This window comes from Primulina tabacum, chromosome 10 (genome assembly GCF_025594145.1).
Source record: "Primulina tabacum isolate GXHZ01 chromosome 10, ASM2559414v2, whole genome shotgun sequence".
In the NCBI taxonomy this organism is placed as follows: Eukaryota; Viridiplantae; Streptophyta; class Magnoliopsida; order Lamiales; family Gesneriaceae; genus Primulina; species Primulina tabacum.
Window position 1 is genome coordinate 6,192,070 of NC_134559.1, and position 17,202 is coordinate 6,209,271.

The window sequence follows — 17,202 nt, forward strand, 5'->3', positions numbered from 1 at the left end:
TTTTTAATAGTAGGTTTAAAAAATTATCAGTTTTTGTCTCTGTTTGTTGTGAGCAATTAATCATGTTAGAGCCTAAATTATCAATAAACTATATTATCTAATTATCCAGCAAACAAATGTTTTCATAATTGATCGAATTGATAATCAAAACGGTCAACCGTTCTAAAATGGTTCAACCGGTCCCATCGTTCAATCGGACAGTCGAACCAGATTAATAAAAAATTATATTTATTTTATATAGTAATATATTAATTATTTATTACTTTATAGTTTTTGCTAAATTTTTAAGCTGAAAAATACAATAAATATCCAAATAAACATCAAATTTCAAAATCCAAATTAAATTTAACATATAACCAAATATGGATGACCAAGTTTTAGTTTCCAAAAAAACATAAAGTTTAATAATACAAAAAAGTCTCAAGGATAAAGTTTAAATTCATAATATCACACATATCACTTAATATCTTTCAACTTTCGAGTTGCATCATTAGTTGTCCATGTTGTATTCAATTCTTGAAATATTCTTTCATAGTCATTATTATATTCATCCCCACCATCAAAAGATCTCGTCATTTTCTTTTAAATCAATCATAGTATTATTACTATCCAAAAAAAATTTAACATAAATGATAATCTATAATATATTATTCTAAATAAAATTTATATAGAAAATAAATAGTTCCGTCAAAATAGAAACTCATACAAGAATCTTTCTGTGAAAAATAGGATGAAACGGCGCAGGTTCGCCGCAAATACATTTCCCTATTTATAATTTAATCAATATTATAATATGGTCGCCGATATTATTTTATTTTATCAGCTTATGATAATGTCAAAGAAGTCAAATTAAATGAAAGGACTTTTATCGTACCATTCGAGTCAAACTGTACTGCCATGTATGTACATGAAGTTGGTAATACTCCTCAAACAAAATTTTTATTGGTTAGCAAAAAAAATATTAGCTGTAATGATAATTTATTCATTTTTTATTACAAATGTTGATGTCATACTGTATACGTGAGTGTCGACGTTAAGTCAGCTCAACGAAATGTTTAGAAAATGATTAACATTACCAAAAATACAAAAATAATGTGGACTCTTAAAATTGAAATTTTGCAACACGACATGTTAAAAGCGCAAAAATAAAAATAAAAACGAATATAATGAACGGAATTGTAATTTTTAGTTACAACCCACATGCCCAATATAATCCAAATTTTACATCTCTAACAAAAATAATTACATTCTTCACCATTATGTTTGAAACCAAAATATATTTTTCTACATATCCCTTTAGTCGTTTTTAGTGATGAATTAATGTTAGGAGTTAAAAAAAATTAAATTAAAGCCAACACGGTTTCTCATCTTTTGGCTTCGAATGACACAATACAACGCCAAACTAGCTATTTCGTATGAGAACTATACAAAAATGTAAGCGTAGAGATTTTTAAGTAAATAAAATATTAAGGTTAAAAAGTAATTATCTCCACAAATGGATAATCGTTTATCACAAAACTCTTGTGAAACGGTCTAACAGATCAATTTTTTAGACGGATATTCTATTTGGATTACCCATGAAAAAATATTGCTTTTAATATCAAAAAAAAATTTTTATTGTAAATATGAATACGTTCAAACTACTTTATCGAAATATAATCATATCGTTAGGTCAAGAAGAGAAGAAATATTCGAGGAATGCAATAGAAAGGAGGGAAGTGACAAAAAAAACATGGTAAGACATTATATACACCAATAACACCATCATATGTTGCAAATAAAAAGATGAAAATTAATGAAAATCCACTATAAAAACTTTTGTATAGAAAATTTATTGTAAGATGAAAATTAATGAGAATCCACTACAAAAACTTTTGTACATGGAAATTTTAATAAAATAAATGTTATGGACAATTTCTTTTATCGGCATTTATGTTTTGACTCTTTACGATTTCGATTAACTATATTATCATAATAGAGATTTAATCACACGTGTTTCATTTTTTCCGACAATTTTGGTCATTTATTTTGTAATTTTAGTCATTCTTACATGGAAATGTTTACGTGTGATATCAGACACATCACCACCAAATAGAAAAAGCACTAAATCACAAAATGAGCAAGAATAACATATTAAAACTAAAATTTAATAACATAAAATACTAAAATGACAAAGACAAACGTGAATGACCAAATTTACAATTTCCTTAAATTTTCTCCATAAATATTATTCGACCGAGTTTTTACGAGAAAATTTAATGGGATAAACATTTTTTTAAGGGGTTTTCTTTGATAAAATAGTTTCAAGATAGGGTTTCAGAGTAATTTTCCCAGACATAAAACTCTATATTTACGAGTGAATGACTTACATTTTATGAATCTAGACAGGCATGTAATATGTAACTCAGGGCCGACATATATACCAACCCAAAAAGAAAGTTGCCACAATCATCAAAGCCACAAATATAAGCGTGACAATAATCAAGATTATCTTATTAATCTCAGCTACTCATCATCCACTAATCACACAATAGTTAGGCCTAATGACATGTAATGTCAAAGGGCATTGTAAACTATCGACGCTCACACAACAACATTGTACCACATTTTCCCACGTGTTCGTTGTCCATTTTTCGAAGATCTAATGTGCCAAATCACTCTGTTCCCATCCTTCAACGGCAGTTAGGCGCATAAATGTATAAATTCAAACAGTGTGCTGCATGTCAACATGATCTGTGACTTGTTCCAAAATCTTTATCTTGATCGTCTAGATTGAGAGTTAACCTGCTTAAATCATCCCATTCTTGATATTTTACAAATGGGATGTTGTAGGTTTTTCGTATTTGATCTAGTCTCGTTGATGGTAGTTTTGCATGTGGTGTGCTCGGAGAATGATCAGGCTGGAATCTTGAGTGATCGGGCCGCCCTCGTCTCATTCGTGCCGGGAGTAACCGATGATCCTGAACATGTGTTACAGAATTGGAATGCTGATTCTGGTGTTCATGTCTGCAGATGGTCTGGTGTAGGGTGTGACATGAAAGGGAATAGGGTGATAGAGCTTAATCTAAGCCATAAGTCACTGAGAGGAATGATATCACCAACTCTTTTTAATCTTACACACTTGGAAGTTCTTGATCTATCGTGGAATCTCTTCGAGGGACGGTTACCGTCTGAGATTGGTTCGCTTGTCTCGCTCAAAGATATGAGTTTGTTTTCCAATATTCTTGAAGGGAACATTCCAATGGAGGTGGGGCTTCTTAAAGAGTTGGTTTATCTTGATCTGGGAAGTATCGTTGTTGAGATTCCGGCTTCCCTTTTCTGCAATGCTCGTCTTCTTTGCGATACTTGGACGTATCCAACAATTCGCTAAGTGGTGAGATACCTTTCCATAGCCAATGCGAGCTTAGAGAGTTGTGGTATCTTCTTCTTTGGTCGAACCACTTTGTTGGGGAGGCTCCTTTAGCCCTCTCGAATTCTACGAATCTCGAATGGCTTGACTTGGGGTACAATTCACTGTGTGTGGAGTTACCGTCCAAGATTTTGAGCAAAATGTTGCATTTGAAATTTCTTTATTTGTCCTACAATCACATTTCAAGTCATGGTGGAAATGATGATCTTGTACCGTTCTTCGAGTCTTTGGTAAATTCCTCTAACTTGCAAGAACTTGATCTTGCAGGAAACCATCTTGGAGGAGAGTTGCCTTCTCTTATTGGTGCTCTCTCCACTAATCTTGTTCCGATAAATCTTAATGATAACCGAATTTCGGGTTTCATACCTCCACAGATTTCGAATTTTGTAAATCTCACCCTCTTGAACTTGTCTAGTAATCTGTTGAATGGCTAAATCCCTTACGAGCTATGCAAAATTGGGAAAGTAGAGAGGCTATACTTATCAAATAACTCGCTATCTGGCAACATTCCATCCGCCTTTGGCAACATGTCACATTTAGGCCTTCTCGATCTATCAAAAAACAAGCTCTCCAGTGTAATCCCGGATAGTTTTGCAAACCTTGTGCAGATACGAAGACTTTTGCTGTATGACAACCAGCTTCCGGGAACCATTCCACCAAGCCTTGGGAAATGCATAAACTTGGAAATTCTTGACCTTTCTCATAACATAATTTCGGGGGCAATTCCAAGTGAAATTGCTGGATTGAGTAGTTTGAAGCTGTATTTGAACTTGTCCAGCAATTTCTTGAGTGGAAACATTCCTCTAGAGCTGAGTAAAATGGATATGGTGTTGGCCATTGATCTGTCGCTAAACAAATTGTCTTGTTCGTTGCCTTCGCAACTTGGTAGCTGCATTGCTCTTGAGTATCTCAACTTATCGCATAATTTTCTGGAAGATCAAATCCCAGAATCTATAGGGTGTTAGAGATTTTTCTCAAAATCATGTTTTTTACGTATACATGAACATGAAAAAATATATGCGGAAGCTTAAATCGAGTGTTACCTCCGGCCATTGAAAATTTTGATTTCTCTGCTTTTCCTCTCGGTTGAAGCCTTCTAAGCACTACACGCTCTCTTTAGATGGTGTATTGTTCTTATGAGGTGTGTGTACTTAGGGACCTCAATCGCTCTATTTATAGGCGTTTTCTCATACCATCAACGAGAAATTTTGGGAGCATTATTTTCAAAGGAATAATCGTGTACGCATATCAGTTTCTGAAGTTGAGTCGGCGTACGCAACTTTTCGTCAAAAGTTGTAGGCTTCTTGGCCGTCGCCAACTCCTACACGGTACGTCTTCCTTTAACATGTGTCAAATTTCTTACATTCTCCCACTTGACACATATATCTCATTTACCATAGGAGAAAACAAAATACATGAATCATGGCGATAGGTTATCTTAAAAACGAATATTATCTTCCATGTATTACAATGCATTATGTCTCTCAAAACTGTATAACTTAATGAATAAACCCAATGTTTATTCGAGGTCCAACTTTATTGATATTTCTCGAATTAATGAATATGCGCACAACAAATATGAGAAAATATCACATCATAGTTTCATTAATTTGTTCTTACAACAAAATTACATAAAGAAACCAAGTCTCATTCTTTCTGTATGATCCTTAAATTTCAATGGTGGCATGCCCTTAGTCAAAGGATCCGCAATCATCAATTCAGTGCTAATGTGCTCGATAAGTAACTTCTTATCTTTAACACGTTCTCGTATGGCTAAATACTTAATGTCGATGTGCTTGCTTCGACTACCACTTTTGTTATTTTTAGCCATAAAAACAGCAGCTGAATTGTCACAATATATTCTTAATGGCCTAGATATAGAATCCATAATTCCAAGCCCTGAAATGAAACTCTTCAACCATATACCATGTGAGGTTGCCTCAAAACAAGCTACGAACTCAGCTTCCATAGTGGAAGTAGCAGTCAATGTCTGTTTTGCACTTCTCCAAGATACAGCTCCACCAGCTAGCATGAAAATATATCCTGAAGTGGATTTTCTTGAATCAATGCAGCCAGCGTAGCCTGAATCAGAGTAGCCAATTACTTCCAAATTCTCAGTTCGTCTGAACATAAGCATATAATCTTTGGTCCCTTGAAGGTACCTCATGACTTTCTTTGCAGCTTTCCAATGGTCTAAGCCTGGATTACTCTGATATCTTCCCAACATCCCAACAATAAATGCAATGTCAGGTCTAGTGCAAATCTGAGCATACATCAAGCTTCCGACAGCAGAAGCATAAGGAATATTTTTCATTTGTTCCCGCTCTAGATCATTCTTTGGGCATTGGCTTAAATTGAATTTATCTCCTTTCATAACGGGAGCTATACTTGGTGAACAATCTTTCATCCGATATCTCTCTAAAACTTTGTTTATATAGGTTTCTTGAGACAGACCTATAATACCTCGAATTCTGTCTCTATGTATCTTAATGCCAATGACATAAGATGCATCGCCCATATCCTTCATATCAAAGTTTTTAGAGAGGAATTGTTTCACCTCATATAACAGACCTTTATCATTGGTTGCAAGTAATATATCATCCACATATAGAATAAGGAAACAAATCTTGCTCCCACTGACCTTCTGGTATATACATTGATCCATGGGGTTCTCAACGAATCCGAATGAAGAGATAACATCATGAAATTTTAAATACCATTGGCGGGAGGCTTGTTTCAATCCATATATAGATTTCTTAAGCTTACAAACCAATTGCTCACCATTACTAGAGAAGAATCCTTCAGGTTGTTTCATATAAACCTTTTCCTCTAGTTCTCCATTGAGAAAAGCTGTTTTCACATCCATTTGTTGTAAATCTAAGTCAAAATGTGCAACTAATGCTAGAATGATACGAAGAGAATCTTTCTTAGATACAGGAGAAAAAAGTCTCCTTGTAGTCGATTCCTTCCTGCTGAGTGAATCCTTTAGCAACGAGTCTTGCTTTATACCTTTCAATGTTGTCTAATGAGTCTTTCTTTGTTTTGAAGACCCATTTACATCCAATGGCTCTTACACCATCAGGCAACTGAACAAGATCCCAGACTCCATTAACTGCCATAGAATTCATATCTTCTTTCGTAGCATTAAACCATAGTTTTGACTCATTACAACTCATGGCTTGTGAAAACGTTTCAGGACCATTTGCGGCTCCGATGTTAAAGTCCGATTCTTGTAAATACACAACATAATCACTAGATATTGCTGATCTTCTTATTCTAGTAGATCTCCTTAGGTTGTTTGGTTGATTAACAATTTATTGTTGTTCTTCATTAACAACTTGATCCACTGGATTTTCATCAGCAATTTGAGGAACTTCAGTAACTGGTTGTCTAACACCCATTTGGTCTTGAGGGGTGTGAATAACGATCAATCTGTCATTTGAATAAGAGGGTTGTTCATTAATGTGATCATTCTCAAAAATTATGTCATTTGAATGATCACTCCCACTAATCAAATCATTTTCAAGAAATTTTGCATTTCTTGATTCCACAATTCTAGTGTTGTGAGATGGACAATAGAATCTGTACCCTTTGGATTTTTCGGCATACCAATGAAATATCCACTTATAGTTCTTGGGTCCAGTTTCTTTTCATGTGGGTTATAAACTCTTATTTCAGAAGGACAACCCCAAACGCGTATATGTTGCAAACTCGGTTTCCAACCTTTAAATAACTCAAATGGCGTCTTTGGGACAGTCTTAGTTGTAACTCGGTTTAATATATACACAGCTGTCTTAAGAGCTTCAATCCACAAAGATTTAGGAAGTTTAGAGCTACTAAACATGCTCCTCACCATGTCCAATAATGTTCGGTTTCTCCTCTCAGCTACACCATTTTGGTCCGGAGAACCAGGCATAGTATATTGGGCAACAATCCCATGTTCTTGGAGAAACTTCGCAAACGGACCAGGTGCTTGTCCATTCTCAGTGTATCTACCATAATATTCTCCACCTCTATCAGTTCTCACGATCTTAATATGTTTTCCACATTGCTTCTCCACTTCAGCCTTAAAAACCTTAAAGGCTTCTAGTGCTTCGTTTTTGTTATGAAGCATGTAGATATACATGTATCGTGAGTAATCATCAATGAAAGAGATAAAGTATTTCAGACTTTGCATGTCCATATCGGGATAACAAATATCTGAATGTATGATTTCTAATATTTCTGTACTCCTCTTGGCACCCTTTTTAGACTTATTGGTCTGTTTTCCCTTAATGCAGTCCACACAAGTCTCAAAATCAGTAAAATCTAAAGTACTAAGTACTCCATCATTTACTAATCTTTTAATTCTCTCTGTGGAGATGTGTCCCAATCTCCTGTGCCACAATATAGAGGAATCTTCATTTATAACACATCTTTTAATATCTCCCTGAACATGCATAGTGGTGTTATTATTTTGTAAAGAAATAGAGAAAAGACCATCAACCATTGTACCATTTCCAATAAGATTTGATTTATAAAACAAATTTATTGATTTATCCAAAAACTGAAAGGAATAACCAAAAGGTACAAGTTTTGATACTGAAATTAAATTCCTAGAAAAACTAGGAACATAAAAGGTCTTTTCCAATTTTAAAATATAACCACTATTTAACACTAGGCAGCAAGTCCCAATAGCCTCCACATGCGAAGACATCTTGTTTCCTGAATAGATGCTTCGCTCATTTTCTATTGGTTTCCTTAGATTTTGCATACCCTGCAAGGTATTTGTAACATGGATTGTAGAACCAGAATCAATCCACCATGTGTTATAAATCATATTAACCATATTAGATTCATAACATACAAATGAAGTAGGAATACCTTTCTTTTCAAGTCAGTCCTTAAATTTATTGCAATCCTTCTTAATGTGTCCCGTCTTTTTACAGAAGAAACACTTGGATTCTTTCTTGATGTCAGGTTGGAGTGGAATTATTCCTTTCCCTTTTCCCTTGACTTTGGCTTGCTTCTTATACTTTCCTTGTGTAGTCATAAAAACATTTTCACTCGTTTCCATTAACAATCTTCCTTCCTCTTGAACACACATGGTCATTAATTCATTAATTGACCATTTATCCTTATGTGTGTTATAGGAAATTTTGAAAGGTCCATATTGTTGTGGAAGAGTGCATAAAATGTAGTGCACAAGAAAAGTTTCAGACATTTCCACTTCAAGTGTCTTTAGCCGAGCCGCTATATCCCGCATTTTCATTATGTGCTCTCGCACACCTCTCACACTGGTGAGCCTTAATGAAGAGAATTCCATAATTAGGGTGCTTGCAAGAGCCTTATCTGAAGACTGAAACTGTTCATCAATAGCCTTCAGTAATTCTTTGACATTATTATGCTGATCGACAGAACCACGCATACCAGCAGAGATTTTGGTCTTTATGAACATTACACAGAGTCGATTAGATCGCTCCCATTTTTCATAAAGATCAACATCATCCGGAATGCTGTTTTCAGTAATAGCAGATGGTTCGTCTTTCCGTATAGCATAATCAATATCCATCCACCCTAATTGAAGAAGAATTCTTTCTTTCCAAATTTTATAATTTAGATCGGGAATGTCACATTTCATATCAGAAAAAGACGCAGGTTGCATAACTGCACAAAATATCATATGCTTAAAATTTTGAGACAATATCATGTTTTACCAATGTAAATCATGTTTTTTAAAAATCTAGTGACATAAAATTTGTCTGTGGGCTAAAATTTTAATTCAATAAGATTTTTCTGTAACTTTATGATAAAACTATCAAAATATATTTTCCTTAACTCCTGTGGGTAAATTAAGAAAAATATAATTTGATATTTTAACCTAATTAGTTATATAAATATAATAAAAATCCATGTGGGGTAAATTTTATTATTTTTATATAATTAATTACAATTGATGTCCATTATGTGATCAAAACCTACTTAATGTATAATTTTTTCATAATTAAGGATGTTGTGGCTATTCCTCAATTATTTAAAATTATACGGTTCACCGGACAAAATTTTGGCTTCACTTAATGCTTTATATAATAATTATTTCGCAATCAACACTTTCCAAGAGTGCTCCCAGGAAAGATAGGTAGTGTTAAGGCCCTTTAAATACCCAACTCCTAGACAGAGCAATGTTCATCAGGGAGACTAGTGGCTAGTCAAGGCAGTTTAAACCGGTCTATGAAGAACTCCCTTAGATCATGTTTTCTTACGTCACCTTATAATTATTATTCAACTTAATTATCCACATTTATGTGAATCTTTATAAGCCAAAATTTTTCATATTAAATAACTTTATATTCACATTTTTACTTAATATGAACAAATACGTTCCCCATCAGTTTTTCTCTTCAATCAGAGTAGTGATAAAGTGAGGATCACAAAAATGTGGGCTCCTCATCGGTTTTTCTCTTTTATCAGAGTAGTGATAAAGTGAGGATTATTTGTTCATCTGTGAATATCTGAAATATTTTATTATATTCACATCTTACTTGATATGTTCATTTCAAATTATAAACAACTTAATATAGTTTGATATGAACACAATGTGAATATTGTTTTCCAAAATATTTTTCAATAAAATTTGCATTTAAAAAATTTCAAAAATAAATACAAATATAATATTAAATTTGCATGTACACATCAAATAAATATCCATAATATTTGACACAATATCTAACATGCAAAAATAATTTCTTAAAATGTATTGAAAATTGCATCGAACTTCAAATTATTTTAATGTGTACAAATTATTTAACCAAAGGTTATATGTATACCGAATTAAACATATAACCTAATAACACATTAATCATTATTTATTAATTAATTATTATTATTAAAATAATAATAATAATAATAATTAAAAACATTACCGAGAATTGACAATTTTGTCAATTTTCGTGGGTCCCACATTTAATTTAATTTTTTTTAATTAATCATTTACGGACAAGAATTGAAAATTTTGGACAATGACTAGACGTGTGGGTCTCATTCAATTTGAATGCACTGTCTGAATAATTCGCATCACTTAACTACCGAATTCATTTGCCTCAATTATTTATTTGCAATCTTTCGTCTCCTTCATCCTCCATTTTTCAGAAAAAACCATTAGCTCTTATCCGTAAATATTTTGCTCGAAAAAATAATTTCTCTTTTAATTTTCAAATTCAAAAACTTTATACAATTTTCAAGATCTCATCCGAAAACTCCGAAGAGCAACGTGAAGAAATTATCCGAAGAAAATTTCAGGTATATTTCTTATGATATCAAAACTTCTATTTTGTAAACTTTCAGAAACAAAATTTTCAAGGCAGAGGTATCATGGCTCTGATACCAAATGTTAGAGATTTTTCTCAAAATCATGTTTTTTACGTATACATGAACATGAAAAAATATATGCGGAAGCTTAAATCGAGTGTTACCTCCGGCCATTGAAAATTTTGATTTCTCTGCTTTTCCTCTCGGTTGAAGCCTTCTAAGCACTACACGCTCTCTTTAGATGGTGTATTGTTCTTATGAGGTGTGTGTACTTAGGGACCTCAATCGCTCTATTTATAGGCGTTTTCTCATACCATCAACGAGAAATTTTGGGAGCATTATTTTCAAAGGAATAATCGTGTACGCATCTCAGTTTCTGAAGTTGAGTCGGCGTACGCAACTTTTCGTCAAAAGTTGTAGGCTTCTTGGCCGTCGCCAACTCCTACACGGTACGTCTTCCTTTAACATGTGTCAAATTTCTTAATAGGGAACTTGCCTTATCTTCAAGAACTTGATGTGTTTGGCAATCGGTTCAATGGAAAAATACCTCAATCTTTGCAGCAATCAGGAACTCTGAAGAGACTGAACTTTTCTTACAACAACTTCTATGGAGTAATAACTAAAAATGGTTCGTTTTTCTCACTCACAGTCGATTCTTTCTCGGGTAATGAAGGGCTTTGCGGTTCAATAAAAAGCTTGCGAAAGTGTCACAGAAAACGGATTCGCAGTTTCTTAATAGCATTCCTCCTTTCATCAGTTGTCACTCCCATTTTCTGTTTAGTTGGATATCCTCTTTTACAAAGAGCAAAACTGAGGCGGAAACTGCACATTTTAGAAGGTAAGGACATTCTAGATGAGGAAGAATCAAGAGACGAAGTAAAATACCCAAGAATATCTCGTCAACAGCTTATTGAAGATACCGGAGGATTCAGCAGTTCAAGCCTGATTGGATCAGGTAACTTCAGGCATGTCTACAAAGGAATTCTTCAAGACAACACGAGCATCGCCGTTAAGGTACTCCATTCAAAAGTAGCTGGAGATATTATTACCGGTAGCTTTAAGAGGGAGTGCCAAGTTCTGAAAACTACGCGGCACATAAATTTGATCCGAATCATAACAACATACAGCAGGCCGGATTTTAAGGCCCTCGTTCTTCCTCTTATGCGGAATGGAAGTCTCGAAAATCATTTGTATCCTAGCCATGGATCGAAAAATGGGCTGAATCTTGTTCAACTGGTGAGTATTTGCAGTGATGTAGCAGAAGGGATGTCCTATCTGCATCACTATTCTCCCGTGAAAGTGGTGCATTGTGATCTGAAACCGAGCAATATCCTTCTCGACGATGATATGAGAGCTTTGGTCACTGATTTCGGTATTGCAAGATTAGTAAAAGACTAGCGATGATAATTCTTCGGTTTACGATTCAGCATCCTGTGACTCCACGGAAGACTTGTTATGTGGATCAGTTGGCTACATTGCACCTGGTAAGTGAACAAACATGGAATTTTAATATAATTTAGTCATAGTTTTATTTTGGATCATAATATCGTTTACTAAAAGTATGGAAATGTAAAGTTACACGTGATCTGTTGTAATGTCGATGACAGAATATGGAATGGGAAAGCGGGCTTCTCCACAAGGAGATGTATATAGTTTCGGGGTCCTTTTATTAGAGATCATCGCGGGGAAACGTCCTACAGATGTGATTTTCCAACAGGGTTCCAGCCTGCCAGAGTGGATTAAGAGTTGTTACCCTGATAAGCTCGAACCGATCGTTCAGGAAGCCATAAAGCTGAGGTCTACGCAACTCGACATGTGCACGTTCGACCGAAGTATACGGTGTGATGTGATATCGGAGTTGATAAAACATGGGCTTATTTGCACACAGAACAATCCTGGCACCAGGCCAACAATGCTAGATGTAGCTCATGAAATGAGCCGTTTGAAGAAGTATCTATGCAGTCCCTCGAGCCTAATAATTGAAGAAGCTTGAACAAATTAAGCTATATTCTTTTTTGTAAACATTTTCCGAATTTTCTGCAGTTGTAGGATCAAAATCTTGTGTTGTATTCTGTTGATTTTAACTTGGCATTGATATGTTCTGTCACATAATGAATGATAACATTTTTCTTGGTTTCTGACTTCATACAATATCTATTTATTGTGGAGCTTTTAAAAATTGAATATGACTAAAATAAAATAAAATAATCTCGTAGTTAGGCAAAAAAAAAATAAAACCAGAACATGTCATATCGAAAAATTCAGCACAAGAAGAGATTGACAGTTCAATAACAAAAAAAAAAAAGACTTAATTCCACATATATAATATTTAATGGGCGAAAATAATAAAACTTCATATACGACGGTGGTAGTAACAGACTCAAAAATTTAGTCGAGATGATAATTTAATAAAATTTAAAATCAAAAAACTATTTACCTGCAAAAATTTGTATTTTAAATTTGATCTTGTTTTGTTATAAGGGTGAGAATGTCATTGATCTTTTTCTTATCATCGAGTTACACAATGTTTTATGAACATACAACGAATAGAGTCATGACGAAATGATACTTAATCTGCTTTACGATTTTATATTTGTTTGTTGTTCATACTATTAGATGCTATTAACATGTGTTCATTTAATCAAATCGGTTTAAAGTTATGTCCATATTCACGAATGATGCCAAGACTTATGCGTTGCAATCGAATTGCACTTGAAGTCTTCTTTGAGCCTACCATCACTAATTATATAAATATAGTAAAATAGAAGAAATTGTGATAGAAAGCAAGTTGAAGGTTGGGATTACCCAACTCACCAACTCCAAGTTATAATGAAATAATATTCTTATTGAATCCTTTTGCTTTAGAGATTCTATATACATTTGTGTTGTTGGAAACCACATTTACTATTATTAATAACACAGTAACAACTAACATGTAAACCATGTTAATCGGGTAAACCGCATTGAACAAATCTTGTGGGATAGACTCGTCCAAGGAAAACTATTTTGAATTATAGATATTGTTCACGTTCAACTTAAGTTTTAGATTAATTAAAATTTAAAAAATTGGTTTGTTATCTTACTTTCCAATTTATTATATCACCATTCAAGATATTCCAAAATCTTTTAATTTCACTCGAATCCCAGAGGTATGTTGGAGGTCTGAATTATGACTGAAAAATGGTGGAAGGTAAGATCACATTCGAGTAATTAAAGACATATCTACATGAGGGGAAGATCATACATCTCTAAAATTGGTCGAACGAAGCTCCAATATCTCTAATTATAGGGGAAAAAGAATGATAAGATTTAAATACTTGAAATTATGATGATAATAGTAATAAATGTTTAAAATTGCATAACAATTGAAGTATCATATTTTTTATCTTTGTCACACGCACAACCCAACTAGAGTGCATGTACTTAGAATATTAAGACAAGGTCGTGTGGTTCCGGTGTTCGAGTTGATAGAGTATGTGAGTGTTTGGTCGCTAGTCATGTGTCCGATTTCTCCTACCAACTTTTTCGGATGAATATGTTACACATAATTTGAGCGGTGTGATTTACTGGACTATCTTAGTTTGCAAGATATTGAATTAGTCTCACTCATTCAATCAATGGTAGTGCTATATATATTTTATTTCTACTCGAGCTTGAATTTTCTAAGCTATCACGGGCAAAACAAATTATAAAAAAATTCCGCTGCTTTTTATGCCAATTTCTAGGAATCAATATATCGGAAGAAAGACTTTGTAGTCAGATGTCAACATAAACAAAACCGAAGATGTTGAACAATATTGTAACTGAATATTTCATAGTACAAAACCGAATAAACAAGGGGTGGTGTATTCATTCTATACTTTCACAGATTTTTAATGACTTTTTTTAAATGATGGACTTTTGTGGAGTTGATAGATTTTTATTGACTTTTATGGAATCTCATAGAATTGTAAAACAAATTTCATAGACTCTTATAGACTTTTTTTCAAGATTTTTGTAGACTTTTGTAAACTTTTTCATAGAATTATGTGAATTTTGTAGTTTATAATTGTGATTTATTTTTTATTAATTTTTTTAAAATAATTATTGGACATAGATAACCTCTTCAATTTTAAATTATTATTTTTATTTATGAATGTAATTGAATTTTACTTACTTAAAAGTTAAATCAATTTAATTTGTGAAAAACGACAAATGAACTATCCAATTTATTGAAATCAAAATTTCAATTCTTTATGTCAATTCAACATATTAATGAATAATATTTTTATAAGTTCATAATAAAATTTTATTAAAAGAACACTCAAAATAATGAGTAGTCTTTTATAAAAAAAAATCTAATCATTAATGACAATTTGATCAACATCATTCTACATTCCATTGGCTATGATATCCATCCATGCATTAGCATTTGCTCGTTGTTGTTTTTGAGTATTAAATAACTGATCAAAGTCGTCACCTTCATAAACTTGTGCTGATGAAGACAATTGAGCTTCATTAATCTAGTTCAATTTGAAATTCATCAAATTGACACTTCTTTCAAAGAAAATTGTGTAATATAGCACATGCCAATTGTCAGGACCGTGTATCGTATTATCGTAAATCTTATACGATTATCAATAATTCAGGAATTTGATATGTGATTATACATTTGATGTATATTATGATAATGAAATTGAGAAATGAATATTGTATATGAATTGACGTTGTAAGAGCTCGATTGGAAAGGCCGGACGCCAATATAGTACAAAAATAAATAATTGTACAGAACGAGTGGCGCCCGGGCGGTAGAAAATGACCGCCCGAGCGCCAATGTAGAAATTTTGAGTCTTCGGACAGAACATGCCGCGCCCGAGCGGTAGTTTTTGACCGCCCGAGCGCGGTGCATTTGAAAGTCGGGGGCAGAATGTCTCGCGCTCGGGCGCGAGAATTCTACCGCCCGAGCGCCGAAGCGGTGGAAGATAAGAATGCTTTCTTTCTTCTTTTCCTTCGTCATTTCATTTCAGCAACTTCGAGGGAAAGTTAGAGAATTCGATTTCTTTCGTCCGAATCGACTTCGAAACGCTGAACAAATTATATATTTGTGATCTTCGCGTCGAGGGCTTCTAACTGAGGTAATTTTCTTCTAGTTCCAGCAGCTTGAAAGATCAAAGTGCTGGAATAACATGTATTTGAAGTTGAATTTCTTATATGTAGTAGAATAACCGACAAGAAACTCATATTCGAAGTCGGAATTGAATTATGATATGATTTGAATTTGATATGAATTATTGAAGCTTCAAATGATATTTGAAACTCATATTAATGATTTTGGAGTATGTTATTGATTGGAATGAGTATGTTATTGATGTAGATAAAGTGTAATATCAATATCTCCATGCTACATCAACTGGAAACGAAGAATTGAGGTATGTTGCGACCGGGTAACATACGACAGGTATCTGTATTATATGATATATGTCGGATTGATTTGATTGATTGGAATGAGATTATGTGTCTATATGCCTTATTTGTTGATTTATGTGGCATACATGACATTGAGATTGAGATATCGATGTATAAAATAAATGTTTTGTTAACACGCATCATTTTATGCATGCATCGATACATGACATGCACGTTGAGCTATGATCCTTGGATACCCTGATATGATTTGATTGGCTTCCGGGGTTTGTGAACACAATCACTATGCCGGTATTATATGACCCGTAAAGTATAGACAATTGTGGCCCCATATGATTGGATATGAGATTTGGGACTTGATGGCGCTTTGCCGACGCTATCATATGAGTATCCCATATTGGCCGGATGTGCCAGCTCGAGCATTGATTTGATAGCGATTCGATTGATTCTGACATGTGCTCAGTGGATGGGCATTTGACCTGATACCTCCACGACATACATGCATTGCATACCATTTATCATTGTTTAGATATCTGTGGTATATATGATTGGTTGTTCCATACGGAGCTTTGCTCACCCCCATAGGGGGGCTGTTGTTGTCTTTGTGTGTGGACAATAGCAGGTACTCCAGGATATCAGAAGACCGGAGAGGGTACTTCTGGAGGGAACCACAGCTTGGGCTGAGGTTTTATGTTTTGTCTTGTTCCCAGTATATATATGTATATGTATCTATATACCGGGGCATGTCCCAAGGATATGAGTTGTTTGTATGTGATTGGCTTTGATTACGTGTGGGCATGTTTTATGATTTGAGATTAAATACTATTTTTAGTATTTAAATTATAGAAGAGATATTTCGGGCTCATTGTAAAGAAAATTTAAACTCGTTTTCCGCTGTAATTAGTTAACCCTAATCAGATTGCATTGTAATAACGATTAGGAGCTAAGGGCCCCACACCAATACAAACTCTGTTAGGGGTGGGAAAAAATACCGAATTTTCGGTATACCGAGATTAACATAACAAAAAAAATATTAAATTTATTGAATTTTAAGTATACCGAAGATTTCGATACGGTACGGTAACAATACCGAATTTTTAGGT

At 33.9% G+C, this 17,202-nt stretch overlaps 1 protein-coding gene across 1 annotated transcript; it reads left to right on the top strand.

The window, feature by feature from the left end:
- The first annotated feature begins 2,860 nt into the window (after positions 1-2,860).
- LOC142504866 (putative leucine-rich repeat receptor-like serine/threonine-protein kinase At2g24130) lies at positions 2,861-3,843 on the top strand. The gene is made up of 2 exons (XM_075617712.1): positions 2,861-3,351; positions 3,393-3,843. The coding sequence occupies exons 1-2, from the start codon at positions 2,861-2,863 to the stop codon at positions 3,841-3,843; spliced, it is 942 nt and encodes a 313-aa protein (XP_075473827.1).
- The last annotated feature ends 13,359 nt before the right edge of the window (positions 3,844-17,202 follow it).